Source organism: Bison bison, unplaced genomic scaffold (assembly GCF_000754665.1).
Source record: "Bison bison bison isolate TAMUID 2011002044 unplaced genomic scaffold, Bison_UMD1.0 scf7180017864061, whole genome shotgun sequence".
Lineage (NCBI taxonomy): Eukaryota > Metazoa > Chordata > Mammalia > Artiodactyla > Bovidae > Bison > Bison bison.
In genome coordinates, this window is record NW_011494633.1 from 3,918,378 (window position 1) to 3,926,570 (window position 8,193).

Sequence of the window (8,193 nt, forward strand, 5' to 3'; positions counted from 1 at the left end):
TGAGAAAGTAGAATCTTTCTTTCGTCCTCAGCCCATTGGACTCCTGCAGTCCCGGGTTGTTTAAGGCAGTTTAAGGCAGAATGGGAAGGGATACCAAGAAAAGAACACCGACCCCCCGGGTGGTGGAAAATGCAGATATCCCTGTGAAACTACTTTCTTCCCAGGGCCCTTGGGTTTCTCAGGCTGTTTCTCCCCAGATTAGGGAGCAGTTTGCCTATCTGGTCTATAGATTAGCATTCTTAATTGGTTTAGGATTAGACGTCATTCATCTTGAACAGAGTTCCTTGCCGTGTGTGGGCTGGTCCTAGTTTAAGAAAGGCTGGGATGGTCTGCAGTGGTGATGGGTTAGGTCTGGGACACGGCCTGGCAGAAAACACTGTACAAACCCGAAAGGAAGTCTGAAAAACGAACTGCTTTGCTTGCTGAAGCTTCTAGAACCAGCGCACTAAAGAAGGTGTGGCCCAGGGCCAGCCCCGCCTCCCCGCCGTCCCGGCGGAAGTTGCGAGGTAGTTGCCGGAAGTCCTTCTAAGGCGGGGCCGGGTCCGTGGGGCTGCGCGTTGGGATCGATATGGCGACGGAGGGGGACGTGGAGCTGGAGTTGGAGACAGAGACGAGCGGTCCGGAGCGGCCTCCGGAGAAGCCACGGAAGCATGATAGTGGTGCGGCGGATCTAGAGCGAGTCACCGACTATGCGGAAGAGAAGGAGATCCAGAGTTCCAATCTGGAGACGGTGAGGTTGGCCGGGCAGCGTGTCTGGGCGGGATGAGAGCAGACGGGGCTCGGAGGCCGACACGGCAAGCCTGGTTCCAGGAGGGGCCCGCATCCCGCTGGTGGGAGGAGGCGAGAGGGAAACTGAACTGTCCCTGGGCCCCTCCGCTTGATGGAGATGGGGTTTAAAATGGGTCTCAGGTGCGCAGAATTGAACTAAACGTAGGCCCGAATCCTACGTTTGTGAATTGTGAATCCACACCTCACTCGCTTGTTACTGGTATTAGGTTGTTAGGAATTGTGAGTAGCAGATCAGTAACTTGATCTGTCTTTCCTATAGGCCATGTCCGTGATTGGAGATAGACGGTCCAGGGAGCAGAAAGCCAAACAGGAGCGGTAAGTCTTACCTACCCGCCCCACTCTACCCCAGACAAAAAAGGCATCGTTAGGCTTTTGTACTACGTACTGTTTGTTGTTCTTCAGCTCTATCACCAATTTCTGAAGGCCTAAGATTTACAACTTTACTGTTTTGTTGGTGGAAGGAAAGGCCACCTGGCAACACCTGCCTGCTATAAATATTCCAGGGGATGGGGTGGGATGGGATGTTAGGCGAGGGGGAGTCCTTTTGTATTTTCAGTCAACAGTGTTTATCAAGTCATTTATTTGTAAGGCACAACTGGGCATGATCCTTTCTGGGAGTTTATGGTGGAGGTAGAAAATGAGGACTAAAGTACCCGAATATTTTCAGGGAGAAGGAACTGGCAAAAGTCACCATCAAGAAGGAAGATCTGGAGCTGATAGTGAGTAGGAATGCCTAACTACTGTGTGGGTGGGGAGTATGTCTTGTTTCCTGAACAAGTGGAGTCTTCACGTTTTGCTGGCACCTTATTGCCCAGGAGACTTCGGTAAAATCATTGATCCTTTCCCTGCAGATGACAGAGATGGAGATCTCCCGAGCAGCAGCAGAACGGAGCTTGAGGGAACACATGGGCAACGTGGTGGAAGCTCTTATTGCCCTAACCAACTGATGTGGGTTTTCTCAGGCCCACTGCATTAACTTATTTCAATAAAGACGTCTTTTTTAAGTTTCAGTTTTATCATTTTGGACCAAGTATGATGCATATTTTATTTTACTGTGGGAAGTTTACATCTTGGAGTATAACCCTTAATGAACCTATGTTGAGGATCAGTGTAGAAGAGTAACTCATGTTCAGATGTTAGGTAGCAGACCAGGCTCATTCATATGACTAATTCTCAGCAATATTCAAGGTGCACTAATTGGCTCAGTAAAGTTTACCCCATGGCATGTGTCTCTAGGGTAGCTCACCAATAGCTGAAAGGCCAACACCTGTCTAGGAGCCACTGTATACAGATAAAAGTCACCAATCCAGTTCATAAGCCACTGTGAGTTACAGTTTAGGTACTGAGGTGGGAACATGGTAACTTCAATAAGAAATTATCAAAGGTTATGTCTTAGAATTAATTTATGAAAAGATTTTAATTTAATATTTTAATTCTGAACCACAGCACTTACACCTTGAGATTGCATTTTCTAACGTAGAGAGAAAGCAGTTTAAAAGTTGATCAAGTTCGGCCAAGTCACCCTTGCTAAGCTTCTGTTTCCTCAGCTGTAAAATGATACATATCTGATAGATTGTTTTAAGAAGTGATGAGCAGGCCAGTAGCTCTGACTTTCATTTTGACTCTAGGATAATTCTTAGATTGTATCTCCTGGCACATACAACAGTGACTTACATACATCTTTGTGTTTATTACTTCATAGTAATTATTTGCACTCATTTTTATTCTAGGACATTTAGGGATTTATGGATGATTCTCCTAGTGGGGCATTGAAAGACTGTGAAAAGACCTTGCCCTTCTCATTTTTAAATGCAATATAGATACGTCTTCCCACTGGTTAAATGTCATTCTTTATAACCCCCAGGCCTCCTAATGTTCTGCCGTATGCAGGGTGGTTATGTAGTACATATTAAATGAAAAATATAACTCTGCCAGTGATGTCACTACATTCCAGCTCAAGAGCACTGTGCCCTCCTTGGTACACGAGCCGGGCAAGCAGGTACTGGTGTGCTGCTTGGATTCTGTGTTTTGTGTGTCCTGTTTTCTATATACAGCTACGATTTAGACAGCAATGACAATCACATATTTGCTCATGGAATAAATCTAGGTGCCACTTACAATATAGCTTATCTTGCATCTGTGCTTATTCCTGAGATGAAAGGGTATGATTAAAATGTGAAACATCCTTTGCCTGACAACTCCCTGCTGTCTTTTGTCTTAGTTAATATATTTGTCAGCTTGCACATTTTATTTCTGATATGCTAAAAAAACCTCTTGGTGTATGATTTTTTTATTTCTTGACACTTGCACATAAATGGATCAAAAAGTATGTTTGCCTAGAAAAATTTACCCAAAAATGCAAAACAGGTTTTCAATGACTTTAGATTTCCTGTAAGGTAGAAATAATACATTGTCCACTTAGATGCCCATCCATGTTTCTAACCCAAGCTCAGAGCTGGTAAAAGAAACTGGGAACAGTCCCAAGTGAATATGGGAAGCCAGAGCAGTAATGACATTCAAGATTTCTCAGAAATAGTCCTAAGTGGGAGCCTCTAATCCTACCTGACAGTGCTTTTTTGCAGGCTTCTCGGCATGAGTCCAAACCTCACAAAGCACTTTCAAACACTGGGTTTGCCCAGTGCCACAAGTATGGCAGTAGGTTCAGCAGGCCAGATACAGGGGCCATGTGAACAGTAGTAAAAACAAATCAAGGACCAGATGCTGAGATTTCCCCTTGTGTCCAACAGCTGGAAGAATAAGTAGTTGAACTCTAAGTAGTTTTCCGCTTCTTGGCAGACGGCCGTTCAAATACATCTCGTACCCCGGCTGCCTTTTGTTTAAAGAACTTTGTATTCTGGGCACTCTCTTGGCCCCATGCTGAGTCAAAGGAGGTGGTGTCTTGATCCACGAGGTGGGTGTATTTGGTACGACCAGAGCGTCCAAAGTTCTTGACCTGTATGGACAGATGATGAGTTATACCACCAGATTTATCATGGTCCGGCCTCAATACGTTCCTTTTCTCTCATGTCATTAAGGTTCCCCATACCTGCATGACTTTGGGAAGAATGGTTTTGTTGAAATGATCCTCCAGGGTAGGTGCACTGAAATCTCTCTTGTATACTTCTTCATCCTCATCCTGTAAAAAAGAGTCTTATCAATCTTGTGGTTTTATTTCTCATGTATCTCTCATTTTTTAAACCATTTAAAATTATTTTTATTTATTTATTTATTTGGGCAGCATATGGGAGCTTAGTTCCCTGACCAGGGATCAAACCCACACCCCACCCGGCAGTTTAAGCACAGAGTTGTAACCACTGGACCCATCAGGGAAGTCCCTCAAACTACAAATTCATTAAATTTTACAACAAAGGATAAAAAGAAACCAGAGGGCATTGAACCTACTGGACCAAAAGCTTCCATCAAGTTAAGGAGATGATACTCCTTGTTTTCCTTTGTGTTGTCTTTTTCCTTCTTAAATGTAGCTATTTCCTGAAGGTTGGCTATATTCTTTTCACTCAATATGTTCATTCAGTCACATGATTTCAACTTCATACAGGCCTCTCAAATCTCCAATCCTGATTCTTCTACTGCCCAATATATATCTTACGTATTGTTGGGATTTCAAACTCACAACTAAAGTGAAAACTACATCCCTGAAATTTTCCAAATCAGCCTCTCCCTGACTTAATTTCTGTAATAGGACCAACATTCTCTCTAGATTCTCATTACTTTGGTTATTACAGTTTTTCCCTGCAATCAACCTTACACATTTCTTTAGATTAATGTGTTTCCTAAAACACAATCCTCATCATACCTTTGTCCTGCTCAAAACCTTTCAGAGGTTCTCTCTTTTATTAAATAAGCATAATCCCTCTGTGTACTGCTGCTGCTAAGTTGCTTCAGTCGTGTCCGACTCTGTGCGACCCCATGGACCGCAGCCTATCAGGCTCCTCCGTCCACGGGATTTTCCAGGCAAGAGTACTAGAGTGGGTTGCCATTGCCTTCTCCACCTCTGTGTACTAGTCAAGGCCAAATGCTACATAGCCTTAATGTACTCCTTGCCTTGACAGATGATACTTTCTGCCTCCATTTCTTCTGGTTCTTTTACATGGAATATCTTCCTACCACTGAATGTCAGAAAGTTTATACATCTTACATGTCATCTCCTTGATATCCTTTTTAATCCTACCAAATATAACACCTCTCTCTTCAGAAGTCCTTTAGTACGTTCATTCTTCCTTGTTACAGTACGTATTTGCCTTAGCTCTATTATTAGATTGTAAGCCTTCTGAGGGCAAGGAGCTATGGCTGTGTTAAACAGTACTACCCTTCATACACTAAATGCTCAAAAGGTTTACTTAATGAACTGTATAAAACAACTATAGAGAATAGTTTCAAATCAACATATAAATACAACTATAATGTTATGATACAGACCATAAACATATGTACTGAAAGAACATTAAAACAGTACCATCTTAAGGAAAGTTTCATGGAAGAGCTGAATCCTTTAACTGAACAGTTTTGGGATTCTCTCTTCCTATCAGCTCTTGAAAGGCCCAATTTAAAGGTAGGCCTTTCATGAGACCAATTTTTCTCCTTGTTAGAGCCTGAAAGTCCCTTATTTAATCTCAGAAGCTATTTCCACTTCACCCTCCTCGTCCAGATGAGAAGAGTTGATATTTGAGTATGTGCACCAAAAGACTTTTACATGAACCTTTCCTTATGTATCTTAGGAATGCACTGCTTCTCTAAGGAGCTTGATTATTAAAACTTGAAATGCTAAAGCAATGATATTTTATGACTTTGAAGCAATCTAAGAAGTAATTAATCTCCACTGACTCCTATCTAGAAAGCTACGTGGGCTGGAAAACTACATAATAAGCAAATATTTCCTGCTGACTAGATAAGACTGATTTTGGTGGGAGAAGAATAAGGAATCCGCCTTATTTTTACAATTTTTTAAAGTTTTACAATTTTACTGGTATCTACAGCAAAAGGCAGGAATTTAGCTGCAGTGGAGATACTAAGGTTTGCTAAACAGCATCTCAAAAAGCTAGATTACTTTTTGATACAAACTTCTTTAATATCAGGAAATAATTTAACAAACCACAGGCCATTGGAGTAATAACTGTCATCAATTCTCCCATTTCCTTTCCTGCTATCTCTCTATTAAGGAATTACCACTAGTGCTAATCCAAATAATTTGGAAGCAGTCCTTTTCATTTTATACAGGGTTAACAGACTGCTGTTTTGACTTACATAAAGAACAGAGATCATGGCATTACAAATAATGGTTAGATAATTAACAACTTTTGGGTCAGATTTAGTCACTTTCTGTCTGCTGAGAAGGAAGTGAATTAAACTTAAATCACCCAAACATGAGTTAGTGTAAAGCTCTTTGCAGAGCTTGGTTTTCTCATAATCAAAATCTCTCAGCTATGAAAAATGATATCTAAGTGATCTGGGGGACCTAAATCGTCTAGTCTAGTCTAGATCACTCTCTCTTTCACTTCCTCAATTCTGCAGTTACATCATTTCCTCCTGAGAGCTGGGGCCAAAAGGGAACAGTTGCTGCCATTTCTGAAATCCTGCTGCCAATGCTTTCCTCTATTGGGTTTTATATTCTTCACAGGCAAAAAGCAAATAAGAAAGCTGACCACTGGTAAGTGGAGGTAACATCCCAGGACTAGGAAAATGGGGGTTATTCCAGTCTCTTTTCACTTCTTACCATGAAGAAGGCACCCCGGTGATAATACTTCTGTAGGAACTTATATTTGCCCTTAACAGCTTTGTTGGTAATGACTTTGCCATTTGCCCGAAGCTCAGCTCGCCTCTCTTCCTCAGTTAGGTTTCTCATTCGTTCAATTTCTGCTTTCTCCTTCTCGAGTCTGTTCAGAGAATGAAAACTATTTATTAGTTCCCTTTTAGTTTCATAAAGACCCAGTTATCTGAATATGACACAGTCCCACCTCCTTTCAAGCATTACTTATCTTCATTGATTCTAGTTACGATCTGTTAGGAATTAAGATTTGAAGTTTAATAAATAAAAAGGTCAGGGAGTCTTCATTACGCTCGCAAGACCTGGTACTGCAAACTTCTGAAAGTTTATTCTAGTCTTTTTGAGGTTCAGACATAACTACTACTGCTTGATTTTATAACATTACGAATTTCCCTTCCCTGAAGAGCCTTCTTTGTTTAAAAAAAAAAAAAAAAAAATCAGAATTAAATTCTGTATAAGACTTGACTGGTATTTTTTAAATAATGTGCTTACATATCACAAACCAAGGGTCACCATCATTAACTAGATTGCAGCAGTTTTAACCTTTTTTAGGGGGTGGAGAGTCATAGGTCCCTTTTCTTCAAAAAAAAAAGCATTCCTAGTAGTTTTTAGGAATTGGGTGGTGCAGCTCCAAGATGATTTTGGTCTAACTGAGTGTGGTAGAGGAACTGCATAGCAACCTCCAAAATTGTGAGAAATAATTGTTTTAAGTCACTTACTTTTGGGTTGGGTTGTTATGCAACAGAGAACTGATTACAGCTAGTTAACTAGTTTGTGTCTACTAGGAAACTACTAAAGGGAGTATCAGCTGCACTCTTACCGTGGAGAAACACTGACAAAATGTTTCTCTTCCCTGATTTTATTATAATAAGCCACATTCCAGTTATGGGGAATACACCTAGCTGTAGGAACCCTAAAGAAAGCTAGAATGGAACTCACAGTAGGTGTGGAGCCTAAGAGCTACCCTACTAGGAATATGACCACCCAGTGGTATTAAGCTCTAAGCTCATCCTGTTACTCACGCTTCTCTGTCTTCTCTGTCCCTCTTGATTCTCTTTAACTCCCGAACTTTCCAGGCCTCATATTCCTCCTCATCATTTTCATCATCAGTATTGAGTGCATCCAGGGCAGCCAGAGACCGCTTGTTCTCCTCCAGCTCTTTCTTGGTTTCCTCCTCTACAATCTGGATAGGGAGAACAATTCAACTGTTGGACTTCCTTATTCTCCCTCAGACAGACCGAAACACACAACTCCTCACACTCAATCCTCACAGCCACGCTCAGCACCTTGAGTGTGTACTTGCGCCTCTCCTCAGCCATGTGTTTGGCCTCCTGCTCCAGCTCCTTCTGTTTCAATGCTTCAGCCTCACGTTCTTGAACTGTCACCCGGTCCTTCCTGCAGCACAGAGGTCCTGTTAATTGCCCAAAGTCCTTTGAGTAGTGCTGTTTGTTCCCTAAATCAAGTCTCATTCAAACCAGACAAAGCCAAATGGTCTCTGGCTCTATTATTTGCAAAGAGCTAAAAGTGGGAATCATTTCTGGTCTTTAGAACATCAAAATTCCATTATCTTTGAACTGCCTGAATATCAAGAAACCTGCTGGACTGTAGGATTTCTAGCCATT

The 8,193-nt window shown here is 41.8% G+C and overlaps 2 protein-coding genes across 2 annotated transcripts in view; one reads left to right on the plus strand and one right to left on the minus strand.

Annotated features, from left to right (window-relative positions):
- The first annotated feature begins 12 nt into the window (after positions 1–12).
- On the plus strand, positions 13–2,987 carry HYPK (huntingtin interacting protein K). Its single transcript, XM_010836161.1, has 4 exons — positions 13–730; positions 1,049–1,104; positions 1,457–1,508; positions 1,641–2,987. The coding sequence occupies exons 1-4, from the start codon at positions 569–571 to the stop codon at positions 1,734–1,736; spliced, it is 366 nt and encodes a 121-aa protein (XP_010834463.1). The 5' UTR covers positions 13–568; the 3' UTR covers positions 1,737–2,987.
- A 74-nt stretch (positions 2,988–3,061) lies between these two features.
- The window catches only part of MFAP1 (microfibrillar-associated protein 1), an 11,546-nt gene continuing 6,414 nt past the window's right edge, over positions 3,062–8,193 (minus strand). Inside the window, exons 5-9 of the mRNA XM_010836165.1 lie at positions 7,858–7,966; positions 7,594–7,754; positions 6,521–6,680; positions 3,836–3,925; positions 3,062–3,742 (exon numbers count right to left, since the gene is read on the minus strand). Of these exons, the coding sequence (XP_010834467.1) occupies positions 3,560–3,742; positions 3,836–3,925; positions 6,521–6,680; positions 7,594–7,754; positions 7,858–7,966 (703 nt within the window). The 3' untranslated portion in view covers positions 3,062–3,559. The remainder of the gene's footprint in view (positions 3,743–3,835; positions 3,926–6,520; positions 6,681–7,593; positions 7,755–7,857; positions 7,967–8,193) is intronic.

What these genes read in the sequence shown, in the direction of transcription:
- HYPK (XM_010836161.1), top strand. Translation starts at nt 569, where the DNA reads ATGGCGACGGAGGGGGACGTGGAGCTGGAGTTGGAGACAGAGACGAGC. An exon ending in CAGAAAGCCAAACAGGAGCG is followed by an intron (nt 1,105 to 1,456) that starts GTAAGTCTTACC and finishes GAATATTTTCAG; the next exon opens with GGAGAAGGAACTGGCAAAAG. An exon ending in AGGAAGATCTGGAGCTGATA is followed by an intron (nt 1,509 to 1,640) that starts GTGAGTAGGAAT and finishes CTTTCCCTGCAG; the next exon opens with ATGACAGAGATGGAGATCTC.